Below are 27,981 nucleotides of genomic sequence, written 5' to 3' on the forward strand. Positions count from 1 at the left end.
GGATACATGAGAATGTTAATATTTTTCTGCCTTAGCATTATAAGAAAATGAGTTTTTTTAAATAGAAAAAGGCAGTGACCCTAGGGACAACATTATTTAACCTCCATTTCCAGCTGCTATAAATGTGTATTATATTCTAGGTGCTAAAGAAAAATTGACTGAAAAGATTAAGAAAAAGCATCATATTTATGTAGCTAGTCCATCTGTTCTGGTGGCATATGCAAAAATAAAATCTGTAAATGAACTCTGTGTCTGAGTATAAGAGAGCTTGTGAGTGCAAGAGCTATGTAATTTGTGCAGAGGAACTTTCTGTTGTATTCATATTGAAAAGCAAATTATATAAATTACTTAAATTTTAAGTAGTACACACACCCATATATTTTATTTTTTGGTACTAAAGATTGAAGCTGGAGGCTGTTTGTCATTGAGCTATATCCCAGCCCTTTTAAATTTTTTATTTTGAGACAGGGTCTCACTAACTGGCTGAGGCTGGCCTTGAACTTGGGATGCTCCTGCTTCGACCTACCAAATTTCTGGGATTATAGATTACCCAGTCAGGATCAAACAGAAACAGCAGTCTCCTGTCACACTCTTCCTGAGTCCTGATCCTCCAAGAGAGCGACTTTTGATTTTTAACAACTTACTCTGTGTATACTTCCTTCTGTTCTGCTTACTTCCTTCTGTTCTGCTGTTCCTCCCTCCCTCCCTCCTAGATTGAACCCCCTGCTCTGAGCATGTTAAACATGCATACCCTCTACATTGGGCTACACTCCCACCCTTATTTTGCTGTTTCTTTATTATCAATTGTGACTGTTTCTGTTATGGAAGTAAGATATATGTATGTAATTAAGGGTAGTTTGTTTTCTTAAGCGAAGTAGTAGACATGCTTTTGTGGATCTTTTTATTTTTACTAATGGTACTTGTCCCCCTGCCTCTACCCCCATTTGCTAAGCTTTCTATGCATCTCCTACTGGTTTTTTTTTTTTTTTCCTGAGCAGTTTAGGAACATGAATTGACCACACGTAAGAGGATTTCATATTCCCATGTCATTGTTTTCTCTGATCACAGTTACTAGATGTAGATGAGTTTTTTCTTTCTGCAGACTTGTAGGATTTTTTTTTTTTTTCTTGATCGTGAAATTTTACAAGGAACTCTTGGAGCTTTGTTTTTCTTTTCTCTCTGGGTACAATGGGCCTATCAGTATGAAACCTCTTGTCCTTTGGTTCTACAAAATATTCCTCTATTATTTCTTTGACTATTTGCCTTCCTGCTCCTCACCCCGCCTTCTTTTTGGAACTATTTGGATTTGTGGTTTCTGAAAGAATCATCTAAGTTCATCATCTTTTATTTTTTGGTTTTTATTTTTTTTTTCTTTCTAGATTTTGGGGGATTACTTTGACTTTATTATAATCCTTTGATTTAATTTTTCAAATTTTGACAAACTTGTAATTTTTAAGAATGTTCTTTGTAGGTGATTTTTTTCTTCCTGTGTACCTGAAATAGGAATGCAAAATAAAGTTTAAGTTACAAACAGTAAAATCTATTTGTTGATTGGAGATATAAATAACTCTTAGGTATGAATCAAGGAGTTTGACCAAAAGGTACTGTAAAACTCAACAGTAATAATCTTAGCTATTTTTTGTTGAGGTGACAGAAATCTAACTTATGCTTACCACTAGCAAAATAAGAGTCCCCATAGAGGTGAAACCATTTTTAAAATACGAAAAATTGTGCTGTGAATGGATAATTTGAATGTAATGCACTCCACTATTGTCATGTATGTAAGATATTAATAAAAAAAATAGGACTTGAAATTGATATACCTACATTTTTTAAGAGCACCTTAAGGAAAGAATCAGAACCTTGTAAGACTGCCTTACACTTGTTTTATGTTTGTCCAGTATCTCTAAGTCTTATAGATAAATGTGGGTGGGATGCATAACGTGGGCCCCAGGAGGAGTTTCTCTGGCCCGGCTTTGTCCCTGGGCACACAAAACCATGCCCATTGAATCTCTCCTGCCCCTAGAGCCTGCGGGATCTTCCTTGTTAGATGCCTTCCAGGACTTCTGGAGAGGGCTGGGGGAATTCTCTTACTGGGGTTTTCCTACTCCCTGGTGGAATTGTCCTTAGCAACTGTACCAGCATCGTTCTCTGTAGTGTTTGCTTTTTCTGGCAATACAGTTAATGCCTTATTGATGACCTGTCAAGTTAATAACGGAGCTTTCCATGCAGCTTTTGAAATTGGACCTTCTCCTCTGGCTTCTGTCTCTTCCTTGGTAGAGAGGTCTGGAGCCTTTGTCCATCAACCTCCATGTGGCAGCCTTGGCAGGGCCCTGTTTCATAGATGGACCTGGAGATGAGGTGTATTTCTGTCCTGAAATGCTCTTCTGGCTCTCAGCTGTAGCCTCATCAACTCAGTTTTGATAATGAATGAATATTTGTACAGGGGACACATTTAGTTTGCTCTGACTCTATTCACATACCTCATAAGCATACTTCTGCCATTTTCCCATGGGTCCGAGGGTCTGGCTTTTACCTCTTTCATTGGAGCTGATCATTGAAGATTGAAAGAATATCTTCCCATTTTCCTAAAGTGTTTGTTAGAGCTTCATTTTCTGTGGTATCTGGTTGGATCCAGGAGACAATTTTTTTTTTTTTTTAGTTGTAGTTAGACACAATACCTTTATTTCATTTATTTTTTATGTGATGCTGAGCATCGAACCCAGCGCCTCTCACATGCTAGGGGAGCACTCTACCACTGAGCCACAACCCCAGCCCTAACAGACAGTAGTTTAGTCAATGGCTTCCATCTTTTATCTCGTATGCACTGTATTCTCTTAATCTTCATAGCAGGAAACGGACAAGTTGTGGTTCTTAGATTTGCATTTCAGAACTTTGTTCCAAAGAGGGATTGAAACGTGATCTCTTTGGTTCCACATTTAAGAATCCTAAGGTTCTGATTGTCTCACGCTGGGTCAGGTGCTCATGTCTAAACCAGTCACTCATAGCAGTAACTATTGGGTCTTTTTATAGGCCCAGAGGTATTCTGAGCTCTTTATGTACTGTAGTTTATCACAAATCTGAAAATGACAATAGCAGGCATGCAGAGATGAGAAACTGAATAGTGTCCTACCCTGAAAGCTAGTACCTGTTAGAGCAAGAGTTTGAACACAAGGATTTGAACTTGGTGCTCAGAACCACTGCTCTATCTACAGCATAACTTGCCGACTCTAAGGAGAATGGACCAAACTGTAATAATAGCCTCAGGGCTCCCTAGGAGCTGATGCGGGAAGGCTGAGAATGACTTAAAGGTGTAGAGTAGGCTGTGTTAGAGAAGTAAGTTGAGTGGGTGAATCTTTCTTTCTTACTGTGAGGTGTTAAGAAAACATTAGTCCCATCCCTCTGCTAGTAGCAGTGTGCTGGGTTGAGTGTGGCTGTGAGATAGTGGACAGAATTCCCTGGTGCATCTCTGTACTCCCTTTAGATCTGGCCCAGCCAATGGGTTGCAAATGGTATTGCTGTTTGTGTGAAAGGATGGGGCCAAGCTGCTTTCTAGGCGTCTCTTGGGAAATCTTGCCGAGTGTCTGTTCCATCAGCAATTTGCTTTTCTCTAGTTCTTTCTAGATAATTGCTTTAAAGTACTTCTGTGGATTACCTATTGTAGTCATCCCATTGACAGTGACATTTTATACTAGAAGCAAAGCAGAAAGCAGTTTTTTTTGGTTATAACTTTCTTCTCTCTCTCCAAGATTATCCTGAAGGCAATAATTCAAGTGACTATCTTGTTCAAACAACAACGTATCTCCCGGAAAACTTCACATATTCACCATTCCTTCCCTGCCCAGAAAAACTGCCTTACATGCGTAAGTGTGAGCTAATTTTGACTTATCTGTTTACTTGTGTTATTACAAAAAGAAAAAAGCCACATGATTTGAGCACATTACAACTGTGGGTGATAATATTCATATTATGCAGCATGTAATTTTGTTTTTTTTTTGCAAGGGAGAGCAACTTTTTGGATGGTAGTGATTGAAAAATGGAAGAAAAATAACAAAAGAGAAAATGGAAGAAAAATAATAAAAGAGAAAATGACGAACACCCGTATTCCTACCATCCATATTTAAAAACTATAATTTGGCTTGCTTACTTCTAAAAGCTTTTGTGAGAGTAATGTGTAGTCTCAGTTTCCTATTGGAAATATTAGAACATTACAGATTGAGCTAAAGTCCTTTTGGATCACCATTCTGATGCTGTTTTTCCATCTTCTCCCTCAGAAGGCACCTCACTTCTTTTGTGTGTATTCCTGTAGGCTCTTCAAAAATTTTTAAAACTTAGGTAGATGCTAGATACTTGAAAAATATTCAGTTTCTAAAGTTTTAATAATTTATAAAAATGGTCTTATAAATTATATTTGACTCTGACTTGCTTTCTTTAGTTACTTTTTTTGGAGAACTATCCATGTGTTACATATAGATATAATGTATTTCTTAACTATTGCTTAACTGTGGAAGAGTATGTTTTTGTATAAATGTATCATATTTATCTGTTTACCAGCTAACACACATTTAGGTTGTTTTCATGTTTTTGGTATTACAAAATAGTATAATAATAATGAATAAAATATAGATCTGTGCGTGGTTCCGATTTTCCTGTGCATATATGCGTATGTGCTTGAGGTGGAATTACTGGCTCTGCTGGCTTGGTTTTTTCATATTTTTTCAAATTGTTCTAAGCAGCTATACCATATTTCCATAAATGTACCAATTTGATATTGATGGACTTTTTAATTTTTGCTGACCTGATAGATTAACAAATGTTTTAGTTTTTACTTTCATTATTACTAGTAGGCTTAAGTAAATTTTTATATTTGTTTTTGAATTTTCTCCCATGTGACTTGCTTGGGCTTTATTGGTTCCTTGTTGGTTATTAGGTATTTGAATTGATTTGGAGGATTCTTTATATTCCTGCAGTGATCTGTTGTCTTCTCTGTGTGTTGAAGTATCTTTTTTTTTTTTTTTTTTTAATAGTCCTGGACTTGTCTTTTCTTTTTGTTAATGGAGTCTTTTATTTTATAAATGTTCAAAATTATGATTTTCAAGTGTGTCAGTCATTGCAATGTTTTTGGCTTTTTCTTATTCCAAGGCTATACAAATACCTTTATCCCCTCCTAATAATTTTAATATTTTGTTGTTAACTTCTGCATATAATATGTGGTAGTGACCCAGATATTGTATACTTTAAACTTATATTTTTTCAAAATTAAGAGGAAAGTGATTGGATGTGGTGGCACACTCCTGCAATCCCAATGCCTTAGGAGGCCAAAGCAGGAGGATCATAAGTTCAAGGCCAGCCTAAAAAAAAAAAGATTTACCTTTCTATGTCATCTAAGACCATGATTTTCCAACCGGAGGTTATCTCAGAATCACCTTAATGATCTTGTAAAAGTGCCAGATTGAATTTCAGTTTCAGTAGGTCCAAGGTGGTGCTGAGAATTTTCATTCTAACATATTTAATGCTGATGATCCCTGAGCCACACTTTGACTGCCCTGCCACCACCTCATCTAAGGTAGTGACTCTCATTTCTGGCTACCTGATAGAATTGCCTGGGGAGCTTTTACTATTCGTGGGCCCAACCTGTAAATTTCTGATTTTGTTGATCTAACCTGAGGCCTAGTCACTTGTTCTAAAGAACAAATTCTTGAGTGATTCTGACCTTGCTATCTCTGCTGACAGAGATTTTTGTGGCCATATGTTTTTCATAACTTTGTTATTACAGCCTTGTTTTCCTAAAAAAAATGAGTGTTTCTGTCTGCAGTACTGAAACCACTGGGTAATGTTCTGTTGAAATATTGATTACAGTAATTTCTTCTTCATAATATGCAAATTCAGGGATTTATGGTTTTAGGAAATCTTTCTGTCTTTGGTTTAGTTACCATTTTCTTAATTAGTGCTTTATGAGTACTAATTAAACAGCTGTAAAGTGTCTGCCTGCCAGCCCCCTGGTGCTAGCATTCCACTCTTCCAGTCCTGCAGCTTATTGTAAGTACCTCTGCCCTGGAGCTCCAGGGATTGCTTCATGGCTGCTGTGGCTGCCTTTCTGCTGACTTGGTGCTGGAACTGCTTTCTTCTGCCTTCCTTAAAGTCTTGCATTCTTTCACAAGGAAGATCACACTGGTTTGGCAGCCACTTTTTCAAGGCAGGCTTCCTTTCAGGCTGCTAGCTTTGGGTCCAACACCAATCAGTCTCATGTCCAGGTAGTGGTGGCCAGGGGACTGGGTTATTTGGTAGAAAATAAGTTGATACATAGGTAACACTTGAGAAAGGGACCATGGGTACAACCAGCATAATGAGGATTCTGTCAAAAATTTTTTGCATAAGCCACCTAGGAGAGAGAGAGCCCCTTCACTGGTCATGTGACCTGTGCAAAGGGGAGCCTCTGTTTTTACCTATCTGTAAAGTCTGAGATTATAATGCTATCTTTAGAGTGTTTGGAGAAAGTGAAGCACAGTACCTGAAGCTTGGGTGACATTCATTTAATAATCCCTTTTCCTTCTTCTTTGAATGATGGACCTAGATTTTACGATGAAAGGAATTGGAAACCAAGGAGAAATGTGTGGAGTTGTTTTACAGTTAACTAAACATCCTTAGTATTTTCCTTAATTAACAGGATATTTCCCATTGATAATAGAAAACATAACAAAATACCTAATGTAAAATGTTGTATCACACACAATAACTGAATGTAATACCTTCTCAAATAGGAGAGGGAATTTATGTAAAGAATGATATCCAGTTGGATGAAAACCATTCAAGTATGAGTGATATTTAATTTACATATAATTACCAAAAGGGAAGTTAACTTAAAGTGCCTGAGGATCTAGCTGTCAATCCTTCATGATTTTTCTGTGTAGCATTGGGACTACCAGCACTGGTTTTCCATTGAGTTTTTCAAATTGAAATTAAGAATAAAATATTTTCATGGATTTCAGCCATTTGATATTTAGTATTAGTTACACTGTGAAATCTATTTTAATGTATATTACTTATATGAAGAGTATGAGTGAATACTTCATTAACTATTATCATTTGCAGATTCACTAGAGGGAAAATCCACTTTCAGCTTTATTGACTGTATATAAGACTATTCCAACCAAGTAAAATAGAAATTTCATCCTATTTAGAGCAAAAAACATTAAGTGCTTTGCAAGGAAGTTTGAGTTTGATTTGTCTGGGTAAGGTAGAAATAGATGGTGTTAGCTGTGCCCTCTGCATTAAAATATATAGACTTACCTTACGTTTTCCTATCTTCTAATTCTTATTCAAACAAATTACATTTGCAATGACATTTATATATGCTGTTCCTGCTGTTTGTGCAATAGTTGCCTTTATGGTTTAACCTGATAGTTCCTGTAGTTGCTTAGCTTCTGTATATAACAAAAGGTACAAGGGCTTTTTAAGGTGATTTTAAATAATTCAAATGCAAATCATCAAAGAGGGGAAAAATGGACAAACTTCAGAAAATTCAACTACTGCTTCATATGACAAGCCGTCATGCGTATGCTTATTATAAAAAGACAGATGTGAGCCATTTTAGAGTAAAGGAACGATGGCTGAACAGCAGCTGCCCAGCCATTCTGGGTATTCACAGGGGCAGGCAGAGGAGAAACAAAGCCGGGTAGGATCCTCAGGGTGCTGGCTGGAAACAGGCAACACACTGAGAAGGGCAGCTGCCACTAGGAAGGTAATAGATGAGGCTCAGGGAAGACAGCAGTAAGAGAGGGACACTGGAGCTGGGTCTTCAAGATAGCTCAGTGGGTAGCTGTGAAGGCCATCAGCACCTGAGGGGGCTATGTGTGTTCCTGCAACAGGGAGCGTGCTGCAGCTGGAGGGGGTGTGTAAGTGGGGTGTGCAGGAGGCCACACTGCTCAGGGAAGTGCAATGCCCTGTGCAAAGCACTGTGTAAAGGCATCCCTCGATGTCCGTGAGTTGGGCTTCAGGGGGAGCAGAGCCCTGAGCTTGTATGCAGGGTTGATTTATGAGCCTGTGTGCATCTCTCTCAGATGAGAGCACACAGTTTTCAAAGGGTCTGGGGCAAAAAGGGTGGAACAAAACTCAAAGCAAAAACACTGTTGTAGGGGAATGGAAAACCATCTAAGGCTTTAGGCACATGAATGATGGACTAGGAATGTGCTTCAGAAAGATGATTCAGATGAGAGCTCAACAGTGGATGAGTGTGGGGAAATTCTGGAATCGGGGACACCAGTGAGGGACTTCCTGCAGAGGTTAGAGAGGAAAGGACAAGGGCGTGAGCTAAGGCTGTGGTGTTAGAGAGGAAGAGGCACAAGAAAGGAGCTTCAGGGTGCCCAGGGCTAGATGTCAAGACTGACTGGGGGACTGAGGTTGATTTCTCGCTTCCTGACTTGGTGATGGTTAACTGAAAGAAGCAGCCCAGGGTAAACATCACAGGAATAGAATGAGGAAGTTAATGAGTTTGGTTGGGCATGTTTTGTTTGAAGTTCAGGAAAATTAACTTGGGGTCTGAGTTTCATGGGCGAGATCTGGACTGCAGACAAGAGGAAGTGCAACTGGAAGAAGGCGAAGAGTGGGGCCCTAGGAGGATCAGCACTCCTGGGGCCGAGTCGTGTTCAGAAGAGGAAACCGTCAAGACAGAGAGAAGTCAGAGGACAGTGTCCCAGGAGCCACTGAGAAAAGCATTTCGAGGAGAGATTGTTTCCTCTTCAAAGAAGCAGGTAGAATGAGCAACTGTGGAAAGGCAAGTAGGAGGTTAATGCAAGCAGTTTTGTTTAGTCCACTGGGGTAAGAAGTCAAGTGTGTAGTCCTGAAAAATGATCAGATGTATGTAACAACTAGTTGAAAAAAAAAGTTTGGAGGAAAGGGAATGAGGGTAAGGAACCTGGGAGGTGGGGCTCAGGGAAGGACTCCTCAGGAAGAGGTAGAGGAGCGTGGGTTGTAGACTTTATGGAGAAAAGGATTGGGAGAAGAGGGATGAGAAGGATAAGGGAGAGTGGCAGGTGGGAGGTCTCTAGAGAACATGAAAGGAAAACAGAAGCTCCCTGAGGGTGAAGCTTTCACTGTGGGAGGAGGTGGAAGCCCCCCAGGCCACATGGCAGTGCAGTGGAGGAGATGTTGCTTCCCTGTCTGAGGAAGCGGGCCCACTGCGCCTATGCAGAAGCAGCCAAGGATTTTTGCACCCTTCAGCTCAGGAGGGAGGAACAAATATTGAGAAAGTTTTGATAGAAAAGAAGAGTCAGAAAGCCCCCATGGAGGATCAAAGGCACACATCGTGTGACACTTTTTTTTGTTGAACATTTGCTATGTGTGTGGCCATATACGAAGTATTCTCATTCTAGTGATGGGATTAAAATTGTGCTTATGTGGTTTTCCTCAGTGCCATTTTTTAGGTAGAGAATATGAGAATGGAAAGTAAATGCTCCAGGGTAGGATTGCAGCCCCTGGGTGGCAGGTCTGGAAGAGAGGGGGTTTGGGGTGGTGGTGAGTGTGTGGGTTCTGTGATAGGGTGAAGGCCATAGAGCTTTGTTTCTTGGAGGGTGGTTCAGGGATGACCTGGACCCAGATCAGCTGGGATGCTTGTTAAAAATTTTGGCTTCTAAACTGGGCACAGTGGTACATGCCTGTAATCCCAGCGGCTTGGGAGGCTAAGGCAGGAGGATGGCAAGTTCAAAGCCAGGCTCAGCAAAAGTGAGGTGCTAAGCAACTCAGTGAGAGACTCTGTCTCTAAAATACAAAATAGGGCTGGAGATGTGACTCATTGCTCGTGCCCCTGAGTTCCACTCTTCCCCTACCCCTGCCCCCAACCAAAAAAAAAAAAAAAAAAAAAAAAAAAAAGCAGGCTTCTAACAGCCAAACCCCAGACCTATAGCAAAAGTCTTAGTTCTTGGTTGCACACCATGGAATATACTTTATGTGATTTATGAATATAAGGAATCTATTGAAAAACTGTCTGGAGAGTTAGGTTCAGAATTTGAGCAGCTGAAACAAGGCCTAGGCCACCTTGTGAAGTGTCTCTTCTGTCCCTTGGCAGAACTCATGGCTCCCACCAGCAGTGTTCAGGTCTGGAGATAGAAGTGCCACCATCTGGTGCCCCTAAAGGCACATGCTTCTGCCTCCACTTCTCCTGAAAGATAAAGTTGCAAATTGCCCCTTTCCTCATGCCGTTTCCTGCTCCACAGTCCCATTGGGTATGCATGACCTCATGAATTCCTGCCAGAGGGGCTTGGAGAATGGGTTATGGCATCTTCGCCTGGCAGGCAGGACTTGCATCAACAGTTCAAGTAGCTGAAATGTACCCAGATCAAACTGATGGCCACAAACACGACCCTGGGCATCTACTGACACAGGTGCTGATGAGGCTGGGGATCTACATTTTAAATAAGCATACCCCCCACCCCCAAAGAAGCAAACCACTTTATTTGGAGAATAGGTAGAGAGAAAAAGATGGAGATAAAGCAGAGAGGCCTCTATGTTCATAAGGCTGCAGAAGGAATCTCATGGGAGGCAAGTGGTGGGCAAGTGAAAGGTTTATGAGAGTGTGTAGTGGTGGCAGAGTTGACAGGCAGCTGGTGCCAGGCAACGGTGATTGTTACTATGTAGAAGCAGGGGTGCTGCTCAGGGGTGGTGCACAGGGCGAGAAGGTTACCTGTCAGGAAACGGCTGCATGGAGAAGGTGGTGTGACTACAGGCACAAACTTTAAAAGAGGGTGAATTTATGGAGTAAGGAAATAAATGATGGTTTGTAAAGTGCAGGTATGAGTCTGTGTAAATACGTTCTTTTGTGGCAGCCTTCAAGATTATAGACCTGGGAACGGGAGCACCTTTCACTTAGCACACATTAAAAGGGAAGAATATGGTATCCTTAAGATGAAGAACTAGAGAGGGCATTCTAGAAGGAACATTGAGGGGTAGCATATGGAAATTTCTTGGCAATTAAATGGTTCAAAAACACATTTGGAAAGGCAGTAGGAGTCGATGATAAACTGTATTTTCTTGAAAGACATGTTATTAATTTTATAATAGCTATTTGGGAACAAGAACGAAGCAGCACATTTCATGCACACATTACAGGGTATGTCTCTGTGTTAGCATGCTAAAACATGAACGGATGTGTCTTGGAAATCAGGGAGGGTGGAAGTCTGGATTGTGTCTTTGAAGGAGATTGTCAGTTTTATTATAGAGAGTAGGAAACCAATTTGAATAAGTTTAATGAAGGGTTTGAGGCCTCTAGGAGTGGACCAAGGGCTCATTGGTTAGATTGTGAAGCGGACAGAGAGCAAAGACCGTTGACTCCAAGGAACAGTTAGTCATTCAGAGTAAATCAAGGAGAACCACAAGCAAGGGAGGAAAACAGGTGTTAGGAACTGTGTGCTGTGGTCAGGTTAGGAGACAAGAGCCTGGACAGTTTACGCTTGGAGGTTGGTCATTTAAAGAATACTTGAATAAGAAATCATTTGTTAAGCAGAAGTTTAAAATTCTAGAAAGGGAGAGGCATAAGTAAAGCATTTGAAATAGAGAGTTGCTAATGTTGGCTTCAAAGGGTACAGTAGGTGACCAATGGCAGGATGACTCATAACTGTTCAGCCTCAGAGCTCTACCCAGGAGGTAGCGTGGAGATGGGGGAGGGAACATGACATCTTATCATAAAAATTCAGCTCTGACTTTGGAGAGGAATTCATCTGAAGGGACATTTCTGGGGGATATTCAGGTCTTTTACGCTGTCACCAGAGCTTTGGGCTGTGCACATTTAAAACCCTGAGGGCAAAACATTGACAGAGGCCAAGGAATTAGGCTTTTGATAACAAAAAATACAGGCCCTAGATTGAGTGAAGAAGCCATTTAAAACTGCTGATTTATGGAGAAAAGAACTCTTTGCCTACATGTTATATGCCTTAAATTTTACTTGAAATGGTACAAAGTATAGGCAATTTGTGTGTATTGAGGATTTGTTATTTTAAGAATTATATTTTAATAGAAAAATTCTGAATCATGTCATATGACACATTTTAATCCACACCTCAGTAAGCCTGCCATTTGGGCCCATGTGTACCTAACAGGCCCAGGGCCATTATCATTTTATGTCTTGCAAATTCAACATTAGGAAATTATAATAATAAATGTTCCCACATAACCAGTAGCACAGCACATTATTTTTACATGGAACAGCAGCAAAGCAAGTAGGCTTGGCTACCTGACTAACAGGTTGCCTAACCTTGTGTGGGAATCCCTGTTCTTCACCTTTACCCTCCAGATAGGCTGCAGCTCCTCCACTCTCCAGACTCTCAGTTCTCGTGCTATTTCCTTTCTGACCTCAGCACCACCTTCCAAATAGCCAGCACCACCTTCCAAATAATAAAATTTATTCCAGTAAATCACACTACCAAGTAAAACAGCTTTCAGTCAATATATTTATTTATTTTTGAACTTTAAATCTCCAAAGGAAGGAAGAAAGCACTTCTTCCTGGTTGAAGCTGTCAGATTTAGCACAGGTGGACTGTGAAGATGGGAGAGAAGGGAGTCCTATGGAGCCCAGCGGATCCTCCCTCTTTAGTTGCCCTTGAAACCTCAGCTAGTGAAATCAGGAGGCTGGCTAGGCAAGTGGCTTTCTTTCCAAGTACCTTAAAGAAGGATGTATGTTCTCCTGCTTCATTCACAGCAGTTGCTTTCAAATGCTTTCTTAAAGCACTGGCACACTTAAACCCGAGAGGATATCCATCTGTAAGAGAGGTGAAAGTGGCCTTGGTGGGGGACCTAAGTCCCCCGAGCCTCACAGACTTCCCAGGAGAGATTTTTTTCTTTTCTACTGAAGGCAGTTTGGGGATAGCCCATAACCACTAGCTTATCTGCTGAGTGCTGCTTCTTGGCCCCCTCTTGTAGCATACCCTCTTCCCTTCCCTGGCCATGCACAGGATCTCCTCTCTGAGTTGTTGCTGCTGATACAGAAGGCCAACTGTATTTTGTGTATGGATATAACCACCATGGGAGACAGGCATCACAGCACTCGGACAGTGGAGGAAGCCAAGACAGAGGAAGATTAAGTAATTGTCCCAGTGGAAGCTGGGACTCAGCTTCCAGTCAGTCTGACTGCTTATTTAACCCTTGAGTTAAATACCTAGTGGTGGTGGTGCTTGTCTTGGGAAGACTGCTTTCTTCCCCCACTTCCTCCCCAGCATAGTGATGTTGCTGTTACCACTGGAAGAACCACCCCAGTGCCACTGGGTCATTGTTGGTGTTCACTCAGCAGGATGTCAGGACTCAGAGCAAAGAGCAACAAGCAGGTAGACAATGCTGTCAGACTCTGAGGGGTATGGATGGGGAGGCAGTCACAGGGAAGGTGAACTTAGGCACCTCAGGCGTCAGGAATAGTGAGGGACACAGGAAGCCCTCTCTGTCGAGGAGAAAGATAAAAGGCCCCTCAATTTGGCAGTGCCTGTGCATTGAAGATGGTAATTAAACTGCAGATGATGCTGGAGAAAACTGCTGACAATGATGATTACAGCTGTTGAAGCAATAAAGCTGGAAAAAAGAAAAAAAAAATTTGGATTAACAGTGCATAAAGATTGCCAGCTTCAGTTACTTACATGAACTGCTTATTATTTAGCCTAATCACTATCATTTTAGCAATCATGCATACTATTAAATGCATCAGATTTATTTGCGTGAATTTTATTTGATTACAGTGCTAGATTCTGTTTTTGTCAGCTGAGTCATGGTAGTCTGTATTTGTGTTGACTGATCACTCTTATATTTAACTTTCCCTTTCTTTCCAAGTTCATAGGTCTCATTCCATTACGTAAATTCGACCTTTCCAAGATTAGCTAGTTTGTATATATCTTGTTACACTCAAGGGTGGTATTTCATATAGGACCGTAAATTTGTCAGCAGAACAGGCAAACATTAGCAGATTGCAGTTTTTTTTTTTTTTTTTTTTTTTTTTTTTTTCCGAGCTTACTCTTGAAATCATAGGCATTTGCAACTAAAATCACTTCTCTCTGGCATGCCTCCATGCTACTGATGGTCCTGCCTAATCAGAAGGAAATGGAATGGGAAGAGAGGCCATTATAAAAACATTGTAGAATGTACGGTAGCAGGAGGGAAGGGGCTCTCTGGAGAGGAACTGAGTGTTTTTTATGTGAAATCATGGCCACACGAGGCTCAGAAGACTTGACATGGGAAATCTCAACATTGGTTGGCTTGTATTTTATGAGATGAGGAACTTGGACGGAAGAATTTGGCCCAGAGGGAATTTTAGAGCAATTTGTACCTATGTGGGCATTAAGAGTCTGTCTGTAAAAAGAATACTGTGGTTTTATCCTACTAGCCTTCATTGGAAACACCATGGACAGTATTGCTTTGAAGGGGCATAGTGATCATGCAGCTGTTTTAATGCTCAGGCAAAGATACAGAGCTTCCTGTATCAGTTTTTGACTGAGTTGAAAGAAAAAATTTTTCCATCAAGATTCATTCCTGTTTTAAAGGGTTACATTAGAACACTATTAGTGAAAAGCATCTCCAGTAATATATATTTGTTAATTTGGTGAGTGAGCACTAGTTACACCAGGAACATCTAGAAGTCTCTGGTTTTTCAGTTTTGTGGACCAAGAGGACTGATACTCAAAATAAGTGGGTTGAATTATATTTGCAAATATCCTCTCTTAAGAAATGTCAGTAGCAGGGGTATACCTCAGTAGTAGAGCATATGTTTAGCATGCAAGAGGCCCTGAATTAAATCCCCAGCACCCAAAAAATAAAAAATAAAAGAAATGTCAGTAGATAATGGTGACAGTTGCTAACATTTATTGATTTTTACCTGGCACTGTACTTGATCTCACAGATCACAGTCCTTCCTCAGTATCTAAGGGGAGTGGTTTCAGGACCATCCCTACCCATAATATGAAAATCCTTCTATAGAATGGTGTAGTATTTGCTTGTAACGTACACCCATCCTCTTTACATATACCAAAACAAGATTACGTATAATACCAAAAATAATGGAAATGCTCTGTAAATGGTTGTCATGCTATATTGTTTAGGGAATAATGACAAGGAAAAAAAGTCTGTGCATGATCAGTGCAGATGCATTTCTTTTTTTTTTCCTCTGGAATGTTTAAAAATTTAAGATTGTTGAATCTGTGGCTGTGGAACCTGGCTGATACAGAGGACCAGCTGTATTTAACGTAGTGGATATAACCACAGTGGGAGATAGGCATCCCTGCACTCCCTGACAGATGAAGAAGCCCAGGCAGAAATATTAAGTTATTGTCCCAGTAGAAGCTGGGATTCAGCTCCCAATCTGACTACTTATTTAACTCTCAAGTACTGTTTCATTTGTGTCCCCTATGCTGAAAAGGCTAAACCTAAAAATAATTCTAAAACACTTGAATGGTTGTTAAATTGCAACAATATCCTATAACAACATGCAAACATTTTTTCAAAAAATATTAAATATTCAGTATATTACTTAAAAGCAAAAGGTTAGATAAAGAACTTGACTTTCTTTGGGGTGGCCATATGAATTGTCAGCTGAAAGTGAAAGGTGCTACTAATAATTATGTGGTGAAAACAGTAGTAGACCTTACTGTGCTGGTAACTAGATTATGTCATCACCCTACTGATTGTTGTTTGTCCTTTGTGTATCTTAGAGGCAATAAAAAAAATTAAAACCATTTTTCATGTTTTTGACTTCTAGGGGGATTCCTCAGTGTCAATGTAAGTGAAGTCAGTTTTGATGAAGTTCATCAGCTGTTCTCTAAGGATTTGGATATTGAGCCAGGAGGTCACTGGAGGCCAAAGGACTGTAAACCCAGATGGAAGGTGAGGTGTTTTGTTTTGTTTTTTTTTTTTTTTTTTAATAATGTGATTATTACTATGTATTTGAAAAAATTTGCACTTGGTTCAAAATATATAGTAGAATATCATTAACTATTGATAAATTCAGTGTTTAATGCATAGGCATTTACGGTTCCACTGTAATATAACAGTGTTACTTATGAAGACTGTAAATGTTCCTGTGCACATATAAAACATACGCTTGTGTGTTCAGTCCCTAGGAATCCACAGTAAAAAAAAATACATCACTTGAATTTGATTTGGAAAACAGATTTTTTTCCTCCTTTTTGGTGGGTTCTTTTTGTTTTTCTTTCTGTTTGGAAGGGAGCTAAGTTCTCTGCCTCCTGCAGGTGCCCCTAATAACTACAGACCTGCAGGCATAGCCCCACAAATTCCTGGATCTATGAGAACTCACTGAGAGGATATTAATATCCTGATTTTCAGTTGTGTCCAGCATTGTCAAGCTGTTTCTCGGAGTCATTAATCCCAAAGAGGCCACTCATAGGTCACTGCAGTACTTGAAAGGGAGGACTTTGGGTCTTCACTTGTTTCAGAAGATAGAGAACAAGCATTTGGTTTTTTGATATGTCAGAATTCTATTTAATGTTTTGTTTGAAAATCTGTAAGGGGAGAGGTCAGCCTCTTCTGCTCTTAAAACTTTTGAAAACCCTGATTTAGAGTTTCTCTGAATAGTGTGAAATTGTTGTTATGTTTCAGCAGGAAATGGCATTTGTGTAATTCGTATGAGAACTACAGGCGATTAAATCAAATTATATCCTAATAGAATGTGCTATCACCTTAGTCTGGGAATAGTTTTCAGCTTCTCTTTTAAAATATTAATAGAACTCTAATTTTTTTTTCAGAAAGCAGGTTTGATTTATTTATCCCCCCACAACATCCTTGACAACATTTATTGTTATTTGTATTCTTTTTTTTTTGGTATTATAATTCTTATTACACATATACAGCACAATTTTTCATATATTTGGTTGTATATTAGAATTCTAACATTTGAATGTTAGTCCCTACTCCCCACCCCTGCCCCCAAAATGTCACTGGTATTGATAGAATTGTTTGTTGTTAGACTCGTGAAAAAGATCCTCTGACTTCATTGACCTTGAACTCTTTGTGCTAGGAATGCATAAAATTTATATCTGCATCCCTAATGCAGACCATATTGTTTTGTACAAGGTAGAAGCGAAACAATTTTATTGCATTGACTTCATGAGACTAATAAATGCCTCTCTGGCTTTGCTACAAGTGATTAAATAAATGCTCACCTTTCTCATTGCCTCAAACAAGTTGTGAATCTGCTTAAATGGATATCAGTACAATTTTTTTGCAAAGTATTCTATTTTTATTATTGCCTTATGCCATTTTTCCAAGATCAGATTCATTGACTGTATGAAATATGGCCTAATTTACATACATTCCACTTTTTAAAAATGTTCTAGGCAAAAAAAAATGTTTTTATTACTTTGAGTCATGAGTGTATATATTGAATGCTAATGGAATGAAAAACACCCAATTATCAAGGACATGGAATGGCATGAGGGTTGATGCTGAGACGTGAATAAGATTTATAAATGTACTCTTCTGGTGGGCACTGTATATCATATTAGTGGGATAATTTGGGATTGGAAAACTTGAGATTTATTGTCCTTTTGCCTGTGATCCATACCAGATAGATTTTAAATTTTATAACACTTACAGGCATAAAGAACCAGATAACTGTATGGTGCTGCTACCTATACAGAGACCAGGAATATAACTTTTAGTCCAAGGTCCTTTAAGGATGGTTCCAAGCCATCTGTTTCAGAACTCCCCAAGGCCTTCAGTAAAAATGCAGGTTCTTGAACTCAGTCCTGAGGTACGCTGACTCTAGAAGTGGCAAGAACCTGCAGTTTAAAATCAAGTGCCACCAGTTTGGGAACTGTTCCTGTAGGTATTAGAAACAAGGAGGAAGAGGCAGGCAGAACTGAAAATACCACAGGAGAATGAGGGTATCCCTTTCTCTAGTCTAACTCACTGGCAAATAGCTAGATGTGCCCTAAACTAACCTCATCTAAAACCACGTCGTTTAAGGGTACATAGCTGGTCATGTGCTTTAAGTTTTGAAAGTGGGACAAAAACTTGGTGGAAGAAATTTATGTGGTAGACACCTTTCTTACCTCTTCATAGCATGTTTGGGAGAAAACAAGAAAGGATAAAATCAGTGCATAAATTCAGTAAGATTAGTGGTTTGAAGGTGGGAGCAAACTGAATGGGATAATCGTGTTTGAACAAGAGGTGGTGAGGAAAGATTTGGGAAGATGAAATGATGTTCTTACAGAAGACAATGACCATATGTTTTCTACCTCCGATGGGGCTGTATCAACAGAATGGCTCACACAGCAAATTAGGGCACAGAGAAGGATGAATGTCCTGAAAGGAAGGCTATTAAACCTTAAAATAAATGATCCCAGAACACTGAGGTCTTTTTCTAGATAATGAATTTGTAAACTATTGAGAATGTCATTGCACAGCTATAAGGGGCATGCCAAATGAATTTTTAAGATACTATCTGGCTTTATTTTAATTAAAAAACCCCTTAGCTTTAGGCATATTGTTTATAATCTTTGGCATCTCATTACAATTTGGACATTTATTTGCTATTAAATATCAATTTAGCTTATTTGAATTTTCCAAGACATTTGTAATTTCTTTCTCTATCTCAGTAAACTTCTAAGATTTAAAAAAAAAAAAAAGTTTTTGATATTTTCCGTGCTTCATTGAGGAATTTACTGTATTAAGGATTACAACTTTGCCTTTGTTGATCCTTATGTTCAACTTACCAGTTAGCCTAATTGTATTTAATTAATATAGACTGTGGCCATTTGGTAGCTTCTTCCTTTCAATAGCTATAATTTGCCTTAAGCACTTTTATAGCCCATTCACATTATGCTGTAGGCAGCCAACTTGTGGCCAAGAACAAAATCAGGAAGGGCAAGCTCTTCCCTTATTTCACTAATCATTTCCTGTATTAAGAGTGGCCTCTGAACTGATTTAATAGCCATATGTGATTTAGGAATTCCTTGAATATACCGATTACACTCAAGCACATTAGCAAGGCCAGGCAGCCATACAGAGGGGACAGGGAGGGTGTCTCGGATATTGGGCCAGTATTGCTGTGGCAGTCTCTCAAGGTCCATAGGCTCCTGAGCTAAGATATACATAATAGGATAAATAATAGGAGTGGGATCCACAATAGTGCTGGCAGGGACATATATTAGAATCTTTTTAGTTCCTACCACTTACCCAATAAAAGATCATATAAACAAGAGAACATTAGTGTCCAAGCAGCCCTGATCCTTTTTTTTAGAATTTTGTCCCATTTATGATTCTGGTAATACAGAATGATGGATAAATATCACTTTTTTTTTTTCTTTCCTTTTTGGTTCTGGGGATTGAACCCTGAGCCTTGTAGTACATGCTAAGAATGTACTCTCTCTACCTTGAGCTATATACCCCCAGTCTCAATGTTACTATTTTTGGTTGATGATATCTAATGTTGCCCCGATTTTATAAGTAGGGTTCAGTAAACTTAGGAATTCTCAATTATTTTCATGTATTCATTCATTAGTTTAATTTAATTAGTTATGGGAAAATTTTAATCAATTCTAGATGTAATGTTCTTTTATAATTTTCCAGTATAATCAGTTTAGATTGTATTAAAAAATCCAGAATATAGAGTGAGACTGTGGTATCTTAGTTACATATAATTTACTGTTAGGTTCTTTGAAAAGCTAATAATTTCAGAATTTATAATCTGTAGAAAATTTGTTTTAATTCCAAATTTTATTAGAAAACTCACAGATTATAATAAAACCAACCTAGCTCAGAAATTGCTAAGGAGGGGCTGGGGATGTGGCTCAAGCGGTAGCGCGCTCGCCTGGCATGCGTGCGGCCCGGGTTCCATCCTCAGCACCACATACAAACAAAGATGTTGTGCCTGCCGATAACTAAAAAATAAATATTAAAATTCTCTCTCTCTCTGCCTCTTCTACCTCTCTCTCTCTTTAAAAAAAAAAAAAAGACAAAAAGAAATTGCTAAGGAAAGTAACTTAGAAAACATTTTAGCTTATTTTCAAGGGGAAAATCTGAATTGTAAAAAAACTTATTAACTTGTATGGCAAAGCTTGGGTCTAAGAGGATTTGAGTAAGTGATGACTGATAATTTTTAACTTACTCTCATGTAGTAGTTAACACCTTTTATGTAGGTAAATTTTTTTTATGGATTCCAAGTAATTTACTTCATTTAAAAAAATTTTTTGGCAGTCCTAGGGCTCCAGCACAGAGCCTTGCTCATGATATGCAGGCATTCAACCACTAAACTAAATCTCCAGCTCATTTTTTTTTTCATGTTAAAGGAAAGATTGATGTACTTAGAAACCATTTGTATTTTCATATGCATGTTTTTTTCTTCTACTTTTTGGGTGAGCACAAATTTCTTTGGTTTATACAGGACAGACTTCTTTTTTGTACACAGTGTCTGATCCTTTTTGTTAAGCTTGACATTTTAACATAATTTTGTTGCCAATTGCATTTTAAACTGTTTATGCTACCACTAAAATAAACTTACAAATATATCAAAAGCTTAATTTGTGCCTTTTGATTAAGTGAAAAATAGTAATTGTCAAACTCAGTGTATATTTTGTGGTCCTATTAGATATGGTTGAGTTCTATAGTGCACTGTACATATTTATGGGGTACGGTGTGAAGATTCAATATGTATGCAATACATAAGATCAAATCGGGATAATTAGCATTTCTATATCCTTATACTTTTGTCGTTTCTAAGTATTTACAGACTAGAAACTCCTTTTTCCCAGCTCATCATAAAATACATGATTGATTGTTTCAAACTATAGTCATCCTGCTGCGCTCTAGAACACTAAATCTCCTTCCTCTTATCTAAGTGTACTTGGTACCCATTTTCTAACCTCTCTCTGTCCCTCCCCCCCCAGCACTTCCTAACTTTTAGTAACCACTGTTCTTTCTTCTTTGAGATCAACATTTTCAGGCTCCACATATGAGAGCATGAGATATTTGTCTTCTGTGCCTGGCATTTTTCACTTCATATAATGTCCTTCACAAGATTTTTTTTGTTTATGAACTTGAAGACCTCAAAGTCACTCTTGCCACATCCCCTTTCCTTCACTCCTCATGTGCAACATAACTGAGTCCTCTTAATTTATCTCTTAAATGTTTTGAGAACTCACGTACCTCACCTCTCCTCCTCCCTCACCTTAAGTTCAAGCTGCCATTCCCTCTTGCCTCAACTGTTGCATTCATTTCTTAACCGGCTCCCTGGGTCCAGCTTTGGTTTTCTCCAGTCTGCTCCTTATACTCTCACTGCAGGAGTCTTGGTGACGACAAAATTGGAATTTTTCGCTCTCTTAAAATCTTTCAGTAATTTTCCGTGATGTTGTAGGACAGAGATCACAATTCTTACATGGCTTTAGAGCCCATCTGTACCTCCCAGCTTCCTAAAACCATAAGTAGCATGAGGTGAGTGTGTGTGCTCACTCTTCTGTCTGGTGAGAACATTCACGAGGGTATGAGCTGAAGCCATCAGAATTTTTTTTTTTTAAGTATTTTTTAGTTGTAGTCAGACACAATACCTCTATTTTATTTATTTATTTTTTTTGTGGGGCTGAGGATCGAACCTAGGGCCTCGCATGTGCTAGGTGAGTGCTCTACCATTGAGCCACAGCCCCAGCCCAGCCATCAGAAAATTTTAAGGATCTGTTTTATCTTTACCTCCAGGATTTGCTGCTGTATTTATTTACAAATGTGACTCTTTTGTTTTAAAGGTGGCAGTTCTCATTCCTTTCCGTAATCGCCATGAACATCTTCCAATTTTTTTCTTACACCTGATTCCAATGCTTCAGAAACAGCGCCTGGAATTTGCCTTTTATGTCATTGAACAGGTGAGAATATTTTTCAAAATAGCCAAAATGTTAATATTTTTCAAAACTTAAACTCTTAGATATGGCTTGATTAAAAATGTTTAGCTATGATTAATGAGGTAATGCAAATATTTGGTCTTATAGTTGAATAAAATTATATTTTGGATTTTTTTCCCTTGTAATTATTATAATTTTCTTGTAATAATTTTAACATGATCAGATGAATTGACAAGCAGTTATGTTTGACTTTAGTATGATAGCTATGGTATATTTTAATGACATTCTAAATACTGGATTGTCAAACCATGATTTTCAAATAACTGTATAGCTGATTTTTGTAGGATTAATATTCCTTTGACTCGTACTATTGTCCAGTTTTATGTGTTCATTAGGTTTATGATTTTTGTTTATTCCTGAAAACTTTGTAGAGTTTCACATAATTGAGAAATGGCTTATTTTTTAAATCAGACTGTTTATGAGTGCTTAACTTGTGTATTGCCTTCTGGACTCAGTGGGTGCACACTGTAGTGTAACTCAAAGTCCTGTTTCACATTGTACTGAGGCACTCTAGGATCACCTTAGATGCATTCATAGTATTTAATTTTGAAAGAGCATTTCAGTTTTCTGAATTTAAATACAGAAAATGAAGAATAAGGTCTTTTATTGTGATTTTTAATAGCAAAACATAATTCTTGATGAGGGTGCCTTTATACTGTGAGGTAGTTGGCTAGTCCTGAAATTTAATAATGAATCAATTTTATTAGGTAATCAAGGGCACATCAATGAGAGTCAGGTACTAATCCTTAAAAAAAAAAAAAAAGTGGTATACATTGAACATTTGCTGTCCTGTTTTTGTAGTGTTTGAAAGGCATCTTTCCTGGTAGAGGAATTTGGTCCGTCTCTGTTGGAGCCATACATATTTAATTTGCTAACCTTGCTTAGCCTGGTGTTAGCAGCGGAGCACTAGCCTTTCCAGTGGATAGACACATCTCAATAGCTGACAAGTAAATAGGCATCCAGTGAACTGACAGGTCAAAAAAGCCACACATTGCATAGAGGTCCAAACCATGTGATGCCCAGGATTACTTCCAATTCAGAGATTCCATGATTCTTTTAGAAATAGAAATAACCAGAAGAGAGTGGATTTAGCAAATAATGGCAAAACCAAAAAAGTTTATTCCAAATATTTTGAATAGATATTGTTAAAGCTAAGTAAATAATATTCCCTTAACATGGTTTACACGGAATTGAAATGACTTTGACCTGATTTTATAGTCTGTGTCTTTGTTTAAAGGCTGTGAATTATAAGCATAATGAAAGAATTTAATTAATCTGTGTTCTTCTTAAATGTGCATAAAATCACGTTTCAAAAACCTAAAAAAAGGTGTGATAACACTTGAAGACCAGGTCTCTTTGCCAGCTTATACCACTTTTATCATTGTTACCTCATCTGTGTGTGATGCAACAGAATTTATATATTCATGTACACTGACCTTTTGAATTGCTCTATGTCATTGCCAGCACTTGGCACGTTAGAGTACCTGTAGTAGTAGCTTATTGAAGTTTTAATTAGTGTTTCCCTCATGACTCATGATGTCGATCACCTTTTCATATACTTATTTGTTATCTGGGTATATTACTTGGAAAGTTTCTTTTTAAATCTTTGCTTATTTTAAAATTGGATTGTCCTCTGATTGAGTTTGTAAGAACTCCTTGTGTTTTCAACTGTAAGTCTTTTGTAAGACATAAGTTTTGCAATTATTTATCTTTAGTCTGTGGCTTGGCCTATTATTTTCTTGACAGTGTCTTGTGAAAAGTAAGAGATTTTAATTTTGATGAAGTCCAGTTCAATTTTTTTTTATAACTTACACTTTTTGTTTTGTATTTGTGAAATTGTGTTCTAAGATTTTCTGTGTTTTCTTCCTGAAGTTTATAGTTGTAGCTCTTCGAACTAGACTACTCCATTTTGAGTTAATCTTTATATGTGGTATATAGGGCATATATATGGTAATCCATTTTTTTAATATTTATTTTTTAGTTTTAGGTGGAAACAATATCTTTATTTTTATTTTTATGTGGTGCTGAGAATCGAACCCAGTGCCTCATGCAAGCTAGGCGAGTGTGCTACCACTTGAGCCACTTCCCCAACCCCCATTTTTTTTTAAATCTATGGCTATTTAGTTATTTTATCACTGTTTATCAGAAAAGATTAGCTTTTTCTCATTGGCACCTTTGTTGAAAATGAGTTAACATACATGTATCATCTATGAGGTCTATTTTCTGATCTGTCTGTTTGGTTCTGTTGAATCTGCTTGTCAAAGGGACCTGCTAGGATTTATTTTCCTGTTTTTCTATAGGTAAATAATAGAATAATAGACAAAGTAGTCTAGTGATATTGCTATGTTTTTTTCTTTTTGTTAGCAGATACTCAAATTTTTATTCCTAAGTTAGTTTTTCCTCCTTTGTGTTTTTTTTTAATATTTATTTATTTATTTATTAGGTGTAGATGGACACAACACAATGCCTTTATTTTTATGTGGTACTGAGGATCGAACCCTGGTCCCGCCCGTGCTAAGGGACCGCTCTACCGCTGAGCCACAATCCCAGCCCACCTCCTTTGTGTTTTATTGGTTGATTCCAGATCTGCTCCCCCCTCCTGCTCCCCCCCCCCTTCCCCAGCTTTTTTCCTCTGCTTTTCTTCCCTGGAGTAGTTGGTATTTAGTGTAACATATTTTTGTGTGTGGAAATCATCCTTAAGTTTTCTTCCATTTGTGTATGATGTTGTATATCATGACTGGGTACTTTTTAAATTTTTAAACATATTTTTTTAGTTGTTGGTAGAACTTTATTTAATTTTTATTTATTTATATGTTGAGTGCTGAGAAATGAAGCCAGTGTCTCTCACATGCTAGGTAAGCACTCTATCACTGAGCTACAGCCCCAACCCCCTGGGTACTTTTTAATGTAACAACCCATCTATGAAAATTTACCTTCTTGATAAAAAGTCAGAATTTTCTGCTACTTTTTTGTCAGCCTTAGTTGTGGATTTCTAGGTCAGTATTACCAATTGTGAGTTTCCTTTTTTTTTTTTAACTTTATTCTCCATCATGTACTGGCATATTCATCAAGGCATATTCATCATTACTTGGTGTATTTTGTGTATGCAAGGAAGACATCTTTGCAAAACAACTAAGATCTATACTTTTACCTTCAAAGCTAAGCCTGAATCTCAGCCTTGATCAATATTAATTCAGGACCACATATTTGATAATGTGTGGATCTGACTAGAAATATCTTCACATATCTATGCATGAAGTAGAAGAATATTTTTTTTTTTTTTTTTTTTGCTGGATGGATGCCCAGGAGAGGTGCTAAGAAATTGAAGAGCAGCTCAGAAACCCGAGTTAAATAAGGAGGATTGTGAATGGGTTTACCTTTTCTCCTTTCCAGACTCCAAAAATGGAAGTGAAAGAAAAAAAAATCTTTTAAACCAGAAGGGCAGAGAGATGGGAGTAGGTGATGGAACTGACCGCTTCCCCAGAAGCAGAGAATGTTGAGAACCAGGTTCTTGTAGAGGGCGATTGTGACCAGAATGGAGTCAAACCTCTGCTCTTGAGAAATAGGCTGAAGTCCTGGGCGGTGGCGAGGAGATGGTTTAGAAGTCTGATTGCAAAACAGTGAGATCCCCAGTTTCTTGGCTTTGCTTTCAGTGCCAGGTGTTTACTCTCTTGTATCCTATACAAAATGAGGAGTTTATCCTCTGGAGAAACTATGAGCAGCTCCTGACTGTTGACACAGCTGTGTTGTGGGGCCTAAACACAGTGGTAAGTAAGTCTGCAGGCTGATGCCAGGGACCCTCAGGGCTTTTCCCTGTCTTAACTCTTTGAGGCCAGCTGTCGGGTAGGAATTCCTCTGCCCTTCAACTGGGGCAGGCCATGAGTGGTGGTGACTTCATCAGAGAAATAGATTAGGCCCAGGAAGAAGAGTCCAGATCTAATATTTGGAGGTCTCCAAAGGAACAGGGCAGCTCATCACTGTCACCTCCCTGCAGCCCGTTCTCCTTCATTCAACAAAGAGGGTACTGCGGTGCTCACACCAGATAAGGTCCCATTCTGTTGGTGAGGAAAGAGTAGATAATTTTGTGTCAGGTGGATGGAGGGCACAGGAGAGTAGGGAGAGGGGGTGAGCTCAGAGCATCCTGAATAATACAACGTAAAGGAGCAGGTAAGGGCTGGAGGAAGCTTGGCATGTGGATTGCTCTGGGAGGTCAGTGTCACCATAGCATCCAGTGATGTCAGAAAAGTGGGTGAAAAGCTCTTATGGAAGGGCTTAATAATCAGGTCAGGGTGAGGACTTTAATTATTCTGTGTGAGGTAAAAGATGCCCATGGGCTATGAGTGAAGAAATGACATGATTGAACTAGTGTTTTTAAATAATGACACTGGGTGTTGTGTAGAGAATAAGCTACAAATGGGACAGGGCAGAAACAAGGAGAGGAGTTAGAAAACTTGAGTAGTCACGCAGGCAGGAGAGATGATGATGACTTGGGCTATGGTGGTAGTGGTGAGCAGCAGAAAGATTTGGGCTGTGTTGGTTTAAAAGTGTTATTATTTGCTGATAAGTTAGACATGAAGTGTGAGTGATGGACGGTCAGACATGATGCCAGGGTTTTGTCTTGCATAGGGAAGGACATTGCTGTTTGCTGAGCAGCAAATGTGAAGGATGCTAGAGGAAGGGCAGTGGAAATTAATTGTTTTAGTTTGGTTTAGGGGTGTATGTGGTGTGGGTCAAGTGGGGTTTCAAACAATTCTTGGGTACATAAGTGGAGATTCTGTTAGCTTTGCAGTGCCTTAATTTTCAACATGATTAGGCAGCCAAGGGGTCCCAGTTTTTGAAAAAATCTTCCACTATAGAGACAAAACCAAGCAATAAAAGAGAGCATGGAAAATAGAGATAATCAGAGAAGATCCTTAAGGTGGTGGGATGGTCAACAGAACTCATAGTTAGAATCTACGGAGACCAAAGGAAAGATAATAAAAGATAATCTGAATCAAAAACAGGACATCATAAAGAACAATCAGAGTAAGAGTATTTTTGAAGATAAAAGATGTGATTAAAAAAAAAAAAAACTTTGAACAGAACAGCTGGAAGATAAAATAATGCTTAAGATAGAACCCAAAGGTAAGAGGAGGATCTAAGAGTACCTGTATATTTTGGGGATAACCATCCTCTAAGAGGGTCTGGGAGTATGAGTGAATTGCTCGAGGAACCAAGTTCTGTGGAAGTGGGTTTTGGGAGGAGGTCATAAAAGACAGCACAGCTTGTGCCTTGCTGTCTTGGATCACTTGCTCTTGGAGAAGCCAGCTGTTCTGTCATGAGGGTGCTCAGGTAATCTGAGGAAGAAATGACCTGCCTGCAACCTTGTGCCAGCCATGTGAGTGAGCCGCCTCAGAAGTGGATCCTCTTGCCTGAGTCCAGTCTTCCCACCGAATCCCTGAGCACTTGGGAATAGAGATGCAGCTCTCTTCTCTGCTCCCAAAATTCTCTTTCTAGAGAAGCAGTCAGCATAATAAATGACTGTGGCCCCCCCACCCTGTGCTGGAGGGCTGGACCCAGGGCCTCATGCATGCTAGGCAAGCATTCTACCACTTTGCTCTAGTCACAGCCTCTGGCATTTTTAAGCCCCTATGTTTTGCTGTGATTTGTAATATATCAAGATGATTATGCACTCACTAATAAGAATTCTGGAAAAACTATAGAAGAAAGAAAATTTTTGGTAGTAGAAGGAAGTGACCAAAGAAAAAAAATATAAGAAAAATTTCCTGACGTGACAGCTAGATTTTAGAGACCCCCACACGTACTTATGAATGAAGTGTAGATCTATTATGAAACATGTTATTTTGAAATTTTAGAATAAAAATGAAAAGGAAGATATTTAAAAGGTTCTATAGGAAAAATGACAAATCAATCAGAAACGTAGGAATTTTCTTTTTTTAAAATTCATTTTTAGTTATAGGTGGACACAATATCTTTATTTTATTTTTTTTATGTGATGCTTAGGATTGAACCCAGTACCTCATGCATACTAGGTGAACAGACTGCCACTGATCCACAATTAGCAATGCTGACAGCTAAAAGATATGGAGCCATGCTTTTTAAATTCTAGGGC

General features: G+C 38.7%; 1 protein-coding gene across 2 annotated transcripts in view; it reads left to right on the forward strand.

Annotated features, from left to right (window-relative positions):
• B4galt6 (beta-1,4-galactosyltransferase 6) overlaps positions 1–27,981 on the forward strand; it is a 57,173-nt gene that overhangs the window by 19,970 nt on the left and 9,222 nt on the right. For both annotated transcript variants that reach the window (XM_076836682.2, XM_076836683.2), the window contains exons 3-5: positions 3,750–3,863; positions 15,722–15,846; positions 21,717–21,833. In XM_076836682.2, the coding sequence (XP_076692797.1) occupies positions 3,750–3,863; positions 15,722–15,846; positions 21,717–21,833 (356 nt within the window). The remainder of the gene's footprint in view (positions 1–3,749; positions 3,864–15,721; positions 15,847–21,716; positions 21,834–27,981) is intronic.

This window comes from Callospermophilus lateralis, chromosome 17 (assembly GCF_048772815.1).
Source record: "Callospermophilus lateralis isolate mCalLat2 chromosome 17, mCalLat2.hap1, whole genome shotgun sequence".
Lineage (NCBI taxonomy): Eukaryota > Metazoa > Chordata > Mammalia > Rodentia > Sciuridae > Callospermophilus > Callospermophilus lateralis.